The sequence below is a fragment of the Battus philenor genome, unplaced genomic scaffold (assembly GCF_028537555.1).
Source record: "Battus philenor isolate CCGP_79_NKW_IND1 unplaced genomic scaffold, ilBatPhil1.0.hap1 SCAF_15, whole genome shotgun sequence".
Lineage (NCBI taxonomy): Eukaryota > Metazoa > Arthropoda > Insecta > Lepidoptera > Papilionidae > Battus > Battus philenor.
This window is the reverse complement of record NW_027181677.1, coordinates 9,583,603-9,598,412: the sequence shown is the minus strand read 5'-3', so window position 1 is coordinate 9,598,412 and position 14,810 is coordinate 9,583,603. Positions and strand designations below refer to the sequence as shown.

General features: G+C 32.4%; 1 protein-coding gene across 1 annotated transcript; it reads left to right on the top strand.

Annotated features, from left to right (window-relative positions):
* Nucleotides 1-8,414: 8,414 nt before the first annotated feature.
* E(spl)mbeta-HLH (Enhancer of split mbeta, helix-loop-helix) lies at nt 8,415-9,449 on the top strand. The gene has a single exon (XM_068761580.1). It carries the CDS (start codon nt 8,457-8,459, stop codon nt 9,057-9,059), a length of 603 nt encoding a protein of 200 aa, XP_068617681.1. The 5' UTR covers nt 8,415-8,456; the 3' UTR covers nt 9,060-9,449.
* The last annotated feature ends 5,361 nt before the right edge of the window (nt 9,450-14,810 follow it).

Here is a 14,810-nt window from a genome sequence, read left to right as displayed (position 1 = left end):
AGATCTGAGTATACTCATATATAATAAAATTCCAAAACATATCTTGGAACTTCCTTTCCTTAGTGTTAAATCTAAAATTAAAAAGAATATTCTTAAAAAAAACGTATTAAAGCATTCAAAAGTTCTTAGTTGATCGAAGTGAATGTATATCTTGGTTTGTTTTCTCATTTGCATGATAGATATTGTATACATATAATGTAAACATCAAACATTGTAAAATTTCATTTAAAAAGGAGATCCTTCTCGGCAGAGCAGCATCCTGAACCGGTGATAACTTACCATTAGTAATGTAACATAATTGATTATTCAATAGTGGGTGTAAAAACCTACTTAAATATATATACAAGAAAAACATAATTTTTTTTTTATAATGTATACATCAACGCTGTGTAATTATATAAATAATTGTATATATAAGTATATGCATTAATAAAAACGTCGGCTTAGAAATTATCGTATATAATCTTGCTGCTGACGTCATACCGTTGCTGAGTCATGAACTGTAACAACGTACATTTGACGGCGCACGCTATCTTAATCCTTTAAAAACATCACACCCACGTAAATCTTGACTGCTCTTTACTTCGGTTGTATTAGTTTGTACCTGCTTTTCGACGAATCGGCACGTATTATGCGCACGCGCATTTCTAACACGAGATTATTTAATTGGTGTTTGTAAAATACACTAGCGCCTATTACCACGATATCTATATTTAATATTAATTACAGATGTATGATGTATTACCTGAAATATTATTATTCTGAATCAGTATGGAATATTACTGCACCAACTTTTTTAAGTGTTAAGTAAGAAAATAACGAATAAATCAGTAATTAATATCAGTTTGCTATTCACGGTAATAGATGCTTTCAAATTATATTATTAATTTTATTAATATAATTTTTAGTAATTAAATATATTATTAATCAGCAACCAAAATCGCTTAGAATCGAATCTACGAAACAAGGGACAGTATGAATTTGTAAATAAACAAATAACCTCTTTACAATTGCTTACCTTTTGTTACCAGTACCACTATGTTTGAACCGTGTTTATCTTATCAAAACGGTTTTAAAAAATCTTTATTAAAAGTTCAATAATAACCTTCGGAATTATACGAATATGTTAATTTATATGGAAAACTAAAATTCCAAACAAAGATAAAACATGATCAATAATATCAAGATTTGAAAAACACGACACAACTTGAAAGCCTTTCAACACGTATTAGCATACGAATTGCTAATTCAATGTCTATTAAATATATTTAAATTAAAACCCGTTCAAAATCGTTCCGATAAAGTTTATACGTCAGATATAACTAGGTGTTTGATTGGTGGGAGCGCAGCGCGTGCGGCCACGGCAGCGGAATTTCCGTAAATCACGCGTAGTGTTAACATAATTTTAGATAAATATTCTCGATTTGTAAATAATTTTTTTTAAAAACTTAGCTCTTAACTAGTATCAAACATTATTCATAATTTTATAAGCTTAATCAACTTTTTAATATTTTTTCTAGAACTTTATAAAACAAAGTCCTAATTCAAAAATTTATCGAATAGTTTCGTCCGATTGACAAAGGTAAGTGAAGATTGAGTTTATTTAAAAAAAAAACAACCATTTTAAAAGGTTACGCAATGTTGCTTATTGTATTTTATGCGTCATATGTAATATAAATAATCATTAAATAGTTACAACCATGTGATATGGTTCCAGGTATAATTTATCGTATGACTACACTCAACCAAAGAAATCGTCAAGTTAAATTTATGTTCAATTAGTGATAATATTATTTGGATTTGTTAATAAATAAAATCAGTTGTTCTGTGTGAATTAGGTACTCATTTTGTGGGATTGATCTTGGTTTTATAACTAAGTCCAGTTATGTCACAAAAAGCGCGATGTAGGACGAATATGTACGTTCAACTGTAACCACTGTACCGCATGTTTCTAAGCAGACTATAGTAATAAAGAATTGATAAAACATAGCTAAAATTCACTTAATCTTATTTTTGCCGCGTAATATTGTCTAGTACACATTTATGTTAATGTAACAATTAAAAAAAAATTCTAGTCTCGCCTAAAGAATGGTCACCGTGTTTGTAAGTAGTGTCGCGTGGCAAGCGCGACCTCCGATACAGCCGGGCGATCACGTACGCACCCGCGAGCGACAGCGCCGGCGCAAGTACGTGCCTCTTCACCCGCCGCACTAAATCACCGGCTTTACTATGTACACTCCTATCATTACGTATAGATTAAGAGGACGAAATTAAACGTAACTTGTAGTTTTACAGTTAGTATTGACTTTTATATTCGTCTGTAATACGTAATACAATTATAAATATGTTTTTAATAAATAATTTTAATTTACACAACCTCGTCAGTCACTCGAAAAAATCCTCCAGATGTAGCCTTAGTGAGTATCATCTAATTTATCATAAAGTTTTCTTTCTATTGAACAATTTAATGTTGCCAATTATTTTACTTCGGTGATTGCATCTAGATTTTTATTTATTTATTAATTTTTTCGTATTTTGTAATCTTACCTTCATTACGGTTAGAAGCAGTATAGGCCAGCCATTAAAATATAAGAATTTAAATAACTAAGCCCTTTAATATAAGTTAAACGTTCTAGCTGAATAAGAATAGCTGGAACTTTGATAATATCTTGCCTGAATGAATTATACAAGTACTTTTTAAATGGTAACATTACATCGCCGTTTTAAATTAAAAAACCACTGCTTTTTCACATGTTCATAATAACCAAACAGATGTAATGTTATGACTTTTTATATCTTTCTCCATATTAATTAAATAATCAGGTGTGGTGATTTTTGTGCAATTTTAACTTATATCTTCTGGATATATATTTTCTTTGGACATGTGATTTTTTTTTAATTTGAGGAGAATGTGTGGACAATGTATTGTTAAATATTATTACTCTAAGGGTAAAAGTTTTTTATAATTTTCATACCAAAAAATACATATTACATTTTTTTGTCATTTCTACTTCGACATGCACTCTTAAAAGACAAAGCGAAATTTTAAATCCTAACAATGAGGACTCAAAATTTCGCTAAACGTGGTAATAAACACAGTGTTCTTTAAAGTATAGTTGCACTTTAATAGTTTATTTTATTATTAAGAAACCTTAAATATAACAAAACAGAAAAACGTAAATTTTACAGATTACTAATAAAAAGTATCCACATACATTGTTTACGCACTAATTTCACATGCGTGGAAAAATTAAAAGAGGAAATATGACAAAACTAGGCAAATATTTATAAAACAAATTTAAAAATCAAGAACAAAAAGACACAGTCGTATTGGAGTTGAGACTCAAAAAAATATATGAGCATAGCTACACAAGGAAGTTATCAGTTAAATGCACATAAATAGCGTCAGTGGGCAATCATGTACGCTCGCTCCTAGTAAATAAATTAACCAACCGACGCGTGTCATTTAATGTAGGAAAATTCCTATTATTACAATAAAGTGCAAGCAATTGTGAGTACAACGGGGATCATTAACCCGAATATATAACTGATAGAGCGATAGCAAATGGCGTTTAAATGTCTTCATTCATTAGGATACAATAATCAAAAGGAAAATTTAGCGTAACTTTTTTGGTGATATTAAAAATATTCCGACTGATAACTCGCCAAATGTGGTTATCGAATCTTGAATACGCAAGTCGAAACCGACGCCGCGATTAAATGTCAGCCAATGTAAATAATAACAGGAACTTTCTAGAAACAACGAATACAATACCTTATCTATATTCATAAATTTTAATTTCAACAATCCAGGTCTTAACGAACACGTGAAAAAAATTTGAAATATTAAAAATACGTAATTAATATGAACATTCTTTAAATGATTCAAGATAATTATTTTTCTGTCAAATACGAGAAATCTTTGAAATTATCAGTCATGGCGTTCATAAAAAAGTTGACCAAACTCAAAACCTGTTATTACGAAGAAATAAAATCCTTTTACCAGTAAGAAGGCGTGAGTCATCTTTGTTATCACATTTCAATGCATCGGAAAGCACATTGGTATCTCCAACGTCACGAGTGATGCCCCTGGCTGAATTCCATGACGTCAGCGCAAGTAAACATCGATGACGTCGTATTTTACTGACATCATCAAAAAAAAGCGTTTAAAGCTAAAAAAAAGTTGAGCACTCATAAACAAACCGTGGAATGATTGCTAATAGGTGTAAAAGCCTTGAAGAAGTCAATGTTCACCTGATTCTCATTAACCAATATTAAGTGATCACTCTGAGATATGTCGCATTAATTTATTTTTGTATTTGAACGCGATGGGTCAATAATTTCTGACAGTACAAAGTCTGCAGAGACAAATATGAAACAATAATTAATTTTGATATGTACTATTCATTATGAAGATTAACTTATTTATAATTTTTGAAACTTTTGTTTTTTGGGTATGTTTGTTTATGTATGTATATACATATATATTTATATATAAATTGACAGCAAATAATCTACAGATTCACCCCTAAAAAGCTAGATTCACACCTATAACCAATCAAGGTGTGAAAATCCTTGTTTAAACCATTTCAACCAAATGTCTACTACATATTTGTACACGTATGTATACATGTGTATATATACATATATATACATGTATATTAATTATTAGACATATATACATATAACTTTTTTAAATAATTACCACAAAGAATTTGTTTATAATAAATTGAAAGTCACCAATGATTGTTTAAGGTTTAATTTATACGTATAATATAAGGAATTAACAGCGCAAATATAAAAATCTAACGTCACACAGAAAAAGAAATCTTTATAAACATGTAAACTTATCTTAATAATACGAGAGCGATGTGGGGGAAACCCGAAATAAAAAATGGCGGGATTAGTTTCTTGTGTAAATAATCTTCTTATACAATAAAAATTTTAGAAATATAATAGTATTTACGATACATGATTAAACCACTATACGTGAATATTTTTATTTATTTTCTAAACAAAGGTTTCGATTATTAGATGATAAGCGGCACAAAATTTCCACAAAGCAATTGACAATGCCGTATTTAAACACGCCTATTAGAAATGTTCCATTCCTATCAAAGTATCAATTATTGGGCGGTGATAAAAATTGCGTTACCCTAGTATAGATTAAGATAACGGCACGCCACCTAGATAATTTTGTCTAGTAGATGGGCAAAATATTGACAGAATTATAAATAAAAGTCCAAGCTGGGCCTTAAAAATTGAATTTAGTGAAAACTATAATTCTAGAATATTCTAAATGTATTAAAATTATCGATTTGATCAAAATTTACTGCCTTTGATAAGAAAAATAGTTCAATATTAATTTTTATTAACACGTCATCTTTTCTGTAACTATGCAATTAAAGCATTTTTATTTTAATAAAATGCAAAAATTTAGGAATAAAAAAAATCATATACTTACTTTATAATTATGATAAAGTTGTTATTCTATGACGTACGTATACATGAGTATCTGCGTGCACTTATTTAGTTAATGATAGTGACTTTCGACTTTTTTTATCATTATTGCACAAAATTATCGTAATTAACCTTACTTAAGATAAGGGGTATTTCGGATCGGTGGGTAAATTATAAGAAATTGCCATTGCGTTAATATATTCGCCGTAAAAACGTGTATTGTGTTTTCCATAAAAAAGCAATAAACGAACGCTACGGTCTTTTTCGCCATATAACCAACACTAGCAATTTTTTTTAAATTTATTATGCGATACAGAAACTTTTCTAAGTATTCCGTAAATATTAGAGGTTAAAACTTTAGAAAAATCATAAAGTGCATTAAAAAACTTTGTAACTTTAATATTTTTATTACTATTTTATTTATTATTTCATGGTAATATTGTTTTTTTTTTTTGATTCTACTATATACGAAGTACAACGTAAACAGTTTTAGCTTATTAAGTGACATACATGTACGCATTGTTATCTAGTTCTAGGACCCTTCCGCTCCGTGAACTCAGTACCAATGAAGTTGTAAAAGCCTTAGGGCTAACAGCATTAAGATCATCAGAGAAAATGCAAGTACGCATTGTTTTTTGCAGGATTCATATAGTTTAATTTAGTATAAATAGATATTTAACCGTAAAAATAAAAAAACAAGATAATTAAATAGTTCGCCATAACGTAACATTAACAGATTATTTAAAAAAAAATACCGACGTTATCTGTAAACGCACGTCAGTCGAGTTTAGTCCCGTTAGCGCGCGTTCACACGCCTTTTCAGTGACGACTCGAAAATAAAAATAATTCCAGTGGGTGTTTTGGTGAAAGTGGGTGGGCAGCGACATTTGAGAAACGTGTTAAGAGCATCGGTCTCTTGCGGTCAACTCAACCAGGCCCGCGTAGGCGACCGCCTACTCAAATGCTACCGATGGCTGCAATACACTTACAAAACAACAACCAAGTCTGTTGTAAAACGACTAGTTTAGAGCTGGTCAAAAACGAAAAAACTTATTTAAGATACGTTACTTCAGTATTTTTTTTTATCCAAAAACTTGATAGTCGACGCAAAAATGTATAAGATAGGTCCTAAAAGTTACAACAAATTATCTGTAAACCCCAGGAGAAACTAGATGTTGCTACGTGCAAAAAAAAATCTCATCATAATTAATCTTCTATTCATATTCACATAAACATTTACAACCAATGGACTCAAATGTTTATATCAAGACCATTAATTATATGTCTCAAACACCCAGTACTTACATTATATACTTTTGTTCTTATTTGAGAACAGAATAAACTATTATATTACCTATAATATAATGTATATTACTTAGTAAAGAGCTAAGATGACTGCACAGTTCGCGATCAACCTTTTTTTTTCGAATTAGTCTCAGAGCAGAGCCGTAATACATGATTAATGACAGCGAACAGTAGCGGCGCGGTTATAATTGACGGTCACCATCGAGCCTGGCGCCCGTCGCTTGATTGATAGCGCCACTGACGATCTCTTGCACAACATACAAAAGTACGCTCTTAATTATATGTAATAATAAACTTTAATGAAACGGAAACATCGATCGCTAGAATTGATTAACACCACATCCAAGATACATTCGAATATAATACCGGAAAAAATAAGTCGAGCGGATACTAATTTTCATGATTTAAGACGGTCCAAACCAATTTGATACTTAAACATATGAACTAACAAATTAAACACAAAACTATTTAAGTATCATACATAAAAAATGTGAAGTCAAAAAAGAATGTATGAAGTAAATAGATACGCAACATGTATTCACGGTTAAAACACTAATAATTATAAAAAATAATTTTAATCACCACATAATGATATTAAAACTTAAATGAAACTATCAAGGCGGAGTCTGTGTTCCTATATTGCGCTTGGTTCACACTAAGACATATTGTACATCAGTTTTGTAAATCTAAATAAATTTTTAAAAAAATGTTTAGCGTAATATACAAACATTACACTCTTTTGTACACAGTAGATACATATATATTGTCTATAAAATTGTGTAAGACAATAAAATTCATAAAATAATAAACCATCTTTATTTAAAAAAAAATTAAAATAGTGTACAGTGAAAATGTAATCCATAACTAGAAAACATTAAAACACACGAATTAAAATCAATTTCGCAACTATTCGTTGCTACTTCCTAACAAGCGTGCACATTTATAATAGACTGGGCCAAAAATGCTTCCATCGGTAGATGCCTCAGATATGTCCAGCGCAACTGTTGGAATTTAAGAACGTTTTCCATGGCCTCTGTTGTTCTTTTTATAAAGTCTGTTATTAGTGGCTGTTTTTTCGTTTCTTAAAGTAGTAAGTTGCTTATATAATTTTTAATGTCCAACAACATAAAATTTAACATAATGTTCAAAATTTTAATGCATGGCCCATAAATCATTCAAAATTGTTAAAAAAAAAATTTTAACATTCGTTCCAACAAAAATTCGTGTACGAAAAGTGTATTTATTCTTATTGATGAACCTCATTATAATAAAGTTGTGTAACAAGATCAAGTAGAAAAAGAGTTGGGTGTATAATGAACGTTTAACATAAAACGCTATAAGATTTATCGGTCAATTGATTAGGTGTGCTCGCGATTTTCTAAGTCGCGGATGGAGGTTGACGGCGCGGTGTAAGTAGGCACGGAGGCACGGAGTTGGATCCGGCGCGAACAATTACCGGGCGTCGCGGCGTGCGCGATTGTTTACGGCGCGCACGCGCGGCGAGCGCGTGGCCCCCCGCGCCCCGCCGGCAGCTGCTCCACACAGGTGGCGCGTGTGGGAACTCGACGGCTCCGTGCGTTCCCACGATCGCGCGCCCTCACCTCCCTATATAAGCCCCCGCCCGACCGGCCCACCGCATTCCGCGTTCAACGCTCGGCGCTAACGCACGCTCACAACTCAATCTTACAAACATGTCTTACGAAATCGCGTACTCGCTCACGGATGACGGCCCGCAGCCCGTCTCGCGTACTTATCAATACCGCAAAGTGATGAAGCCGATGTTAGAGCGCAAAAGGCGCGCTCGCATCAACCGCTGCCTCGACGAACTCAAGGAGCTGATGGTCAGCGCTCTCCAATCGGAGGGCGAGAACGTCGCAAAATTGGAGAAGGCCGATATCTTGGAATTAACTGTGCGTCACTTGCACAAGCTTCGTCGCCAGCGCAGACTGTCCCTCAACCCGACGGTTGACGCTGATCGCTTCCGAGCTGGATTTACTCATGCCGCAAACGAAGTGTCCCGGTGTTTGGCTTCTATCCCCGGCGTGGACGTGAGGCTAGGAACACAGCTGATGACGCATCTTGGACACAGACTGAACGACATGCAACGCGCTGCCGCTGGAACTGACACTCCACCAGCGAGCCCTCCCAGCCCTGCACTCTCCACCGTGTCATCTTCATCCGGCTACGTGACTCCATCACCACCAGCGTCTCCAGTGCCCGCGCACACCGCCGTGCCATTGGACTGCACCACAAACTCTAACCTCAAGAGCCCAGCGGTGTGGAGGCCTTGGTAAACCGCGGTGCTAGGAGCTCGCGGACCCGGCTCCACGGTCACATCTGTTCCAGCACCGCTCGGAGCCGCTAGCGCTCCTAAGTGTCCGCCTGATCCATAAGTTTAGTGATACCATGTGACAACATGAAGACTTTTAGATCTCACGGTTAAATAGTGCTAGGTTAACTTAGTTCGTAAGTTCAACTTGAAAGCTTTAAATGAAAGTAGTTTATAAGTATAATTTTTGTGATATTAAACAGAGTTAATATTATTGTTTAAATGAGAGTTGTATCGAGCCTTGCCCGACTTTGAGTGGGTTCGGATTGTTATTTTTTTATCGTTGAAAAGATTTCACAGTTATGTGAACAAACACGAGAGAGTAAATTAATAAAAGAATTATTATGTAAACATACCTCTGAATTTTATTCCCTACCATCACTATTACACTTAAAATTGTCTGCGATCTTGTAAATCAAGATGTGTGCGTAAACAATACATTGTAGACATTACGATAAATATTAAAAGAGGTTAAGGGCGCAGACCTATGACATCTTGCTGTCGCGTGCTCGGTAACTTTCCTGTTTACGGGGCGTAAGTATTTTAAATAACGTGAAGTTTGTTTTTGAAGACTTTCATAAATATTCCCTCCCATTTTCTTACCTTCTATCAAAACACATAACCCCGACAAGTCTAAGATTTAAAACCCATTTTTAAAATCACTAATCCTTACGTATAACATCACATAAAAAATATTTTTACTTAGTATGTCTAATCGTGGTTTCTCTTAGTGTTCAAGTCGTATCACTCCTAGTAAAAAATATAAAAAACAACTTAGAGTTATGAAAAATTATGAAAATCCTCGAATATCACTGAGTATACAATTACGTGAGTTTTTAAATAACAGTGTTGCAAAAACCTAAGATAGGGCACTATTAAAACTGTTACGTTGATGATAAACTTATTACGTACACGTATTGTTTCGATATTAACAATGTAATTAAAATATATGCATTGTTACGTAGTTATCATGTAAAGCCGACTAATACATGTGAAGCCGATCAAGGATATAATATTAATAGTATGAGTATTAAGGAATAAACAGGAATAAGGAATAAACAGAAATCATTATTTTAATTTAAATTATATCTTAACATTGCTTAAACGCGTTCTATGATTTAAATTCTGGTATATATTCAGGACAGAAAAAAATTTGGAATAATTGGGAAAACAAATTTACCTCATTTAGAATGGTGTCATAGACATTGAAAAATAATTTCTTATGAAATTAAATCGGTATGAAAATAAGACTTCTGTATTCACATTCGATACTTAAATAAGTTTTGATCAATATTTACTTTTTATCACTACTTGATTTTATTAAAGCGATTACTCTAAAACTCTACCAGTAGCGCCCTCTTTTGAAATATTTCTTTAACTATGTGCTTAAAAAGCTCCATCTGCTACAACGCCATCTAACTTAAAGCCTTGAAACACCACAGGAGCTTTTTACATTTTTCCTACGTATAGTATTAGAGGTCACCGCGTCTGATTTTAAACTGATTTGGTAATGCGTTTTTAATGTAATTTTACTAATTAATAGATAATTAAGTAATGCTCTGACATAAATTAGAAAGTGAGGTATAGGTTAAAGATGACAACATCACAGAAAAATGTCTTATTACGATATATATTTTTAAATTAACATAAATTGTAAACTATTTTTATGCATAAAATTTTAAATATAAAGGCTATAAATACATACATAACTTTTTCTCTTCACAAAATTATTAATTACATATGTTAACAATTAAGTAAAGGCTTACCCCTTTTGTCATGAAAAAGCTTAAAAGATTTTTTACTTATTTACAATCACTCTGTATAAAGTTATCACTGTGAAACTCTATTGGAATGCAACAGATCAATAACTTCTGGTGCTATAAAGTCTGCAAGTATAATTAGAGTTAACAAAATTTTTGAAACCGTTTTTTCTCAGTATATTAACATTACGTTTTTAATCATTTATGAAACCATTGATTTTTGGATAAATTATAATGATATGTGTTTTAACTATTTTTAGTAATGAATAGTACATTCACTAGTTTAAAGCATTTATAACTATAACCAATTAACCTTTATAAATAAATTGTAAAGTATAAAGTTGATTTTTTTTTTAAAAAACTCCACAATAATTGTGCTTGAGACTTAATAAACACGATTAATAGTTTAATAAGTTTAGTTAATAAATGTAGAATATAAAAACCTATTTTAGTTAAGATAGATAACAACAACAGTAAGTATAAACTGTATAATATAGTAGATAATATTATAGACAAAAATAAGATAGAATGGAAAATGCTGTAAATAGTTAATAAATACAAATGTAAAAAAATAGAAAAAAAAAGGAAGCAATAAATTACCGTAAAAATTATGGCCAGTCAAACTATATGCGAGTGGGTCTGAAGATCAACGATAGACATTATAACATATCGACATATTAATTCTATTGAAAAAAAAAATCACTAGTCATGTCAGCGACTTTTATTTCAAACAACTTGAAATCAATATAAACGAGTAAATTATAATTTTGAAATAACCATAAATTAGGTCATTTATAAGCGTTTGTATTTTTACTTGAAATAAGTTAAGAACCTTTTACAATTGACATCGTAAACTATAGACTTTTATTCCTATTGCGTCATCGCACTTTGACGTACTGTTCGATAACAGTTCGTGATAATGAATTCATTTCACGAACGTATTTTTGGCGCTAACATATTTATTACGTAGTATATACATTTGTATATTTCACTTGGTCTTAATTAAATAACGTATTAAGGTCTTTCAGGATTTTATTTTTATTAAAAAAGTATTAGTCATCTATAGAGCAACTTTTATTACATGTTTCTTATGCTTATTGTGAAATTGCAAATATCTTTTTCGACTACTAACGTTTTGTCATCAACCCAGAATAAGTAAGGTATTACAGTGCACTAGTCAAGAGAGTCTAGAAATTTTAATTTCTAAAACGTAAGCAATCTAGAAACTATATATATATTTATTGACTTGTACTAAATATTATATCTTCTATAAGAAATCACTCACGATATGTCTGATAATAGACGTGATGTACCATAACTTATCCATCTGCAACATCTTAGGATTGTTTACTACTACTACATACTAACCTTTGATATTACACACTCAAGGACGTCTCTTATAGGAGGCCATCGAAGTACATACCTCTAGTTTAACGCCTGTACAATACACCATATATATGTACCCGTATATTATAACCAGTAAAAATGTATATCGCAACATCTAATGACTATAGTGTATACTTTAAAAAACTATTTACTTATCGAATGTGCCAAGTTTAGCCACGCGACTTGAGCAGCATTCACGAAACTATGAAACATCTCCTCGTACAATACCCCTTCGTACCCTAAGACAAAGGTTTACAACGTATGTGATTTACTTGTTATGACTTACGGCAGTGGCACGGAATTTCTCCACGAGGTCAAATCAGGTATGACATGGCCTAGACTTTTGGTTATTTGACCTCATATAGCGCGTAGAATAGATGGTGCCTTAAGGTTCTGGAATGGAGACCGTGGACCGACAAGAGCGGCGTAGGACCTCCACCTAGGAGATTGACAGGCATTCTTCTTAAGGTTGTCAGACGCTGAATGTACACCGCTTCCATCCAGTTCTATTGTAAATCTATAAGGAAGATCTATATCCAGATGGTGACACCTTTTTTCTTTGACGTTTATCACTCTTATTTTGACATCTATTTTGGTAAAAATCTTGCTAGCTCTGATAAGCATTGCTGGCAGTACTGTTAACTCTCCATGCCTGTCAGTGATATGTTCCCCCGTAATAATAAGTATAAATATATACATCACGTTATAGAACTTCGTTTCATTGCAGCATAACAGGCTAGTTATTTCTTAAAGAGAAGATCTCTTATATATTTTATAGTAAAACAGACAAAATAATGTTGCATGTTCACGATCTACGCTACTGATCGTCCGAGAAATTTCGTATAGTAATTTGATTATCAATATTAATACCTGATAATTTTTATCTCCTTTTAAATATACTAAGCGTTCAATATTAAAGATTAACATTTTAATGCGTGCGCTTGATAAAGGTTTTTTTTCCGGTGACTGATTTTTACACTGATACTGATTTTATTCGATGATAATATGTTACACGCTTTTGCGTATATCAGTGTATTTTTTTTCTTTCTAATGTAAAATAAAACAATCGGTAACATGAATTACTTGATAATTATGTACATTTATGAGTATTACGGAAATGTCACGGATGTGCAAACGAGTTAAGGAAAAACAACATTTAACGAGAGAGACTAACTCAACACTTAGAATATGTAAGAAACGATTCCTATTTAAAGGCTATATAAGTAACAGAATGTTAGATTGATATTGATAAGTTTGTCGGAAGACACTAGATGCGGACCGCTTCCATCAGTTGCAGTTGGAAAGTCAGGGGCTTATGTCCACGCCCTACGGCTTAAGTAATGGTGATCATGAAAGAAATGAGTCTTATCGTCCAGGAATCATCCTTAGAATTTAATTGCTTCGAATAAGACTTTTTGTCAATTACAAAAAGTAATTTATGTTTGCTTGGGCGACAACGAATGACGCACTGCAGTGTTCAAAGCGTGACGTCTATATTATATTATTAAATATGGTTATCTTTTTATTATATTCGATTACATTGATAAACCTGCTCTCTAAATAAAATTAAGCCAAAAAAGAAGCACACATAAAAATCTATGTCATTAAATAAAAACTCACGATATTAAGTCATTTGTCCTCTTTGCGACTAATTAGGTGTTCTCTCTCTCTTCTCCTTAATAATGTGTGATCTTCTATATTTATTTCCATTTCTCTGCTGTATCTCCGGTGCAAACGTAGTCACAAAGGCATGAAAGTACGGTAACATAATGATATTATCGATGTTTTTCCTTCCTAGTGATCACTCTTCAGGACCACTACAAGCCTTGTAGCCTGCGCCCGTGCGAGGTAGACTATATAGCACACCCAGAACAATTAGTTGGAGTCAAAAATAAGCCTCGTGTAAACTATGTGATAGGTTCCACTTTACTTTTAGCGCAGGTGACCAGGTCTAGCTTCATACTCTACCAACAAGAAAAAAAACGAGATATCCATATCACAGCTCATCAAAATGATTAAATACTGTTTTAGAATAGGTGTCAATATACACGCTTACATAAGCGTCATTGTATTACATCACACGTCATCATACGTCATTGTATACATACCTTAAGATAAAGTTAGAATGTAAGCAGTAAGGCTGCACAGGTTCCATAGGTAATTAGTTCAAATAAATGTGTTTTCATTTACTTACAGAAGTAATAAAGTTTCAACAAATAAGCAAATAAAGATCTGTAAGCGCTCTTATATTTATATCACGCCACTACGGTAGTGGCGTGATATAAATATAAAAAAATACCAGGCCTAACCTAGAACTAAGTCCTTCTATCGAGACAATAACGACTCCTAAAACATGTCCACTACCTTTCATAGACGACATACTTTTACAAAATAGCTGAAAATATCTATTTCACATATCTATTTATAACAAATTAAAAAATATTTTTTTCTCCATTACTTCATTCATGTTTCTTGCAGTTAAGTAATAGAAGAAATAGTTAACTGAATCTATTTAAATCGTAAACTCAAAACTGCAGAGCGTTTGGCTTTGATTTTACACTAAAAGACAA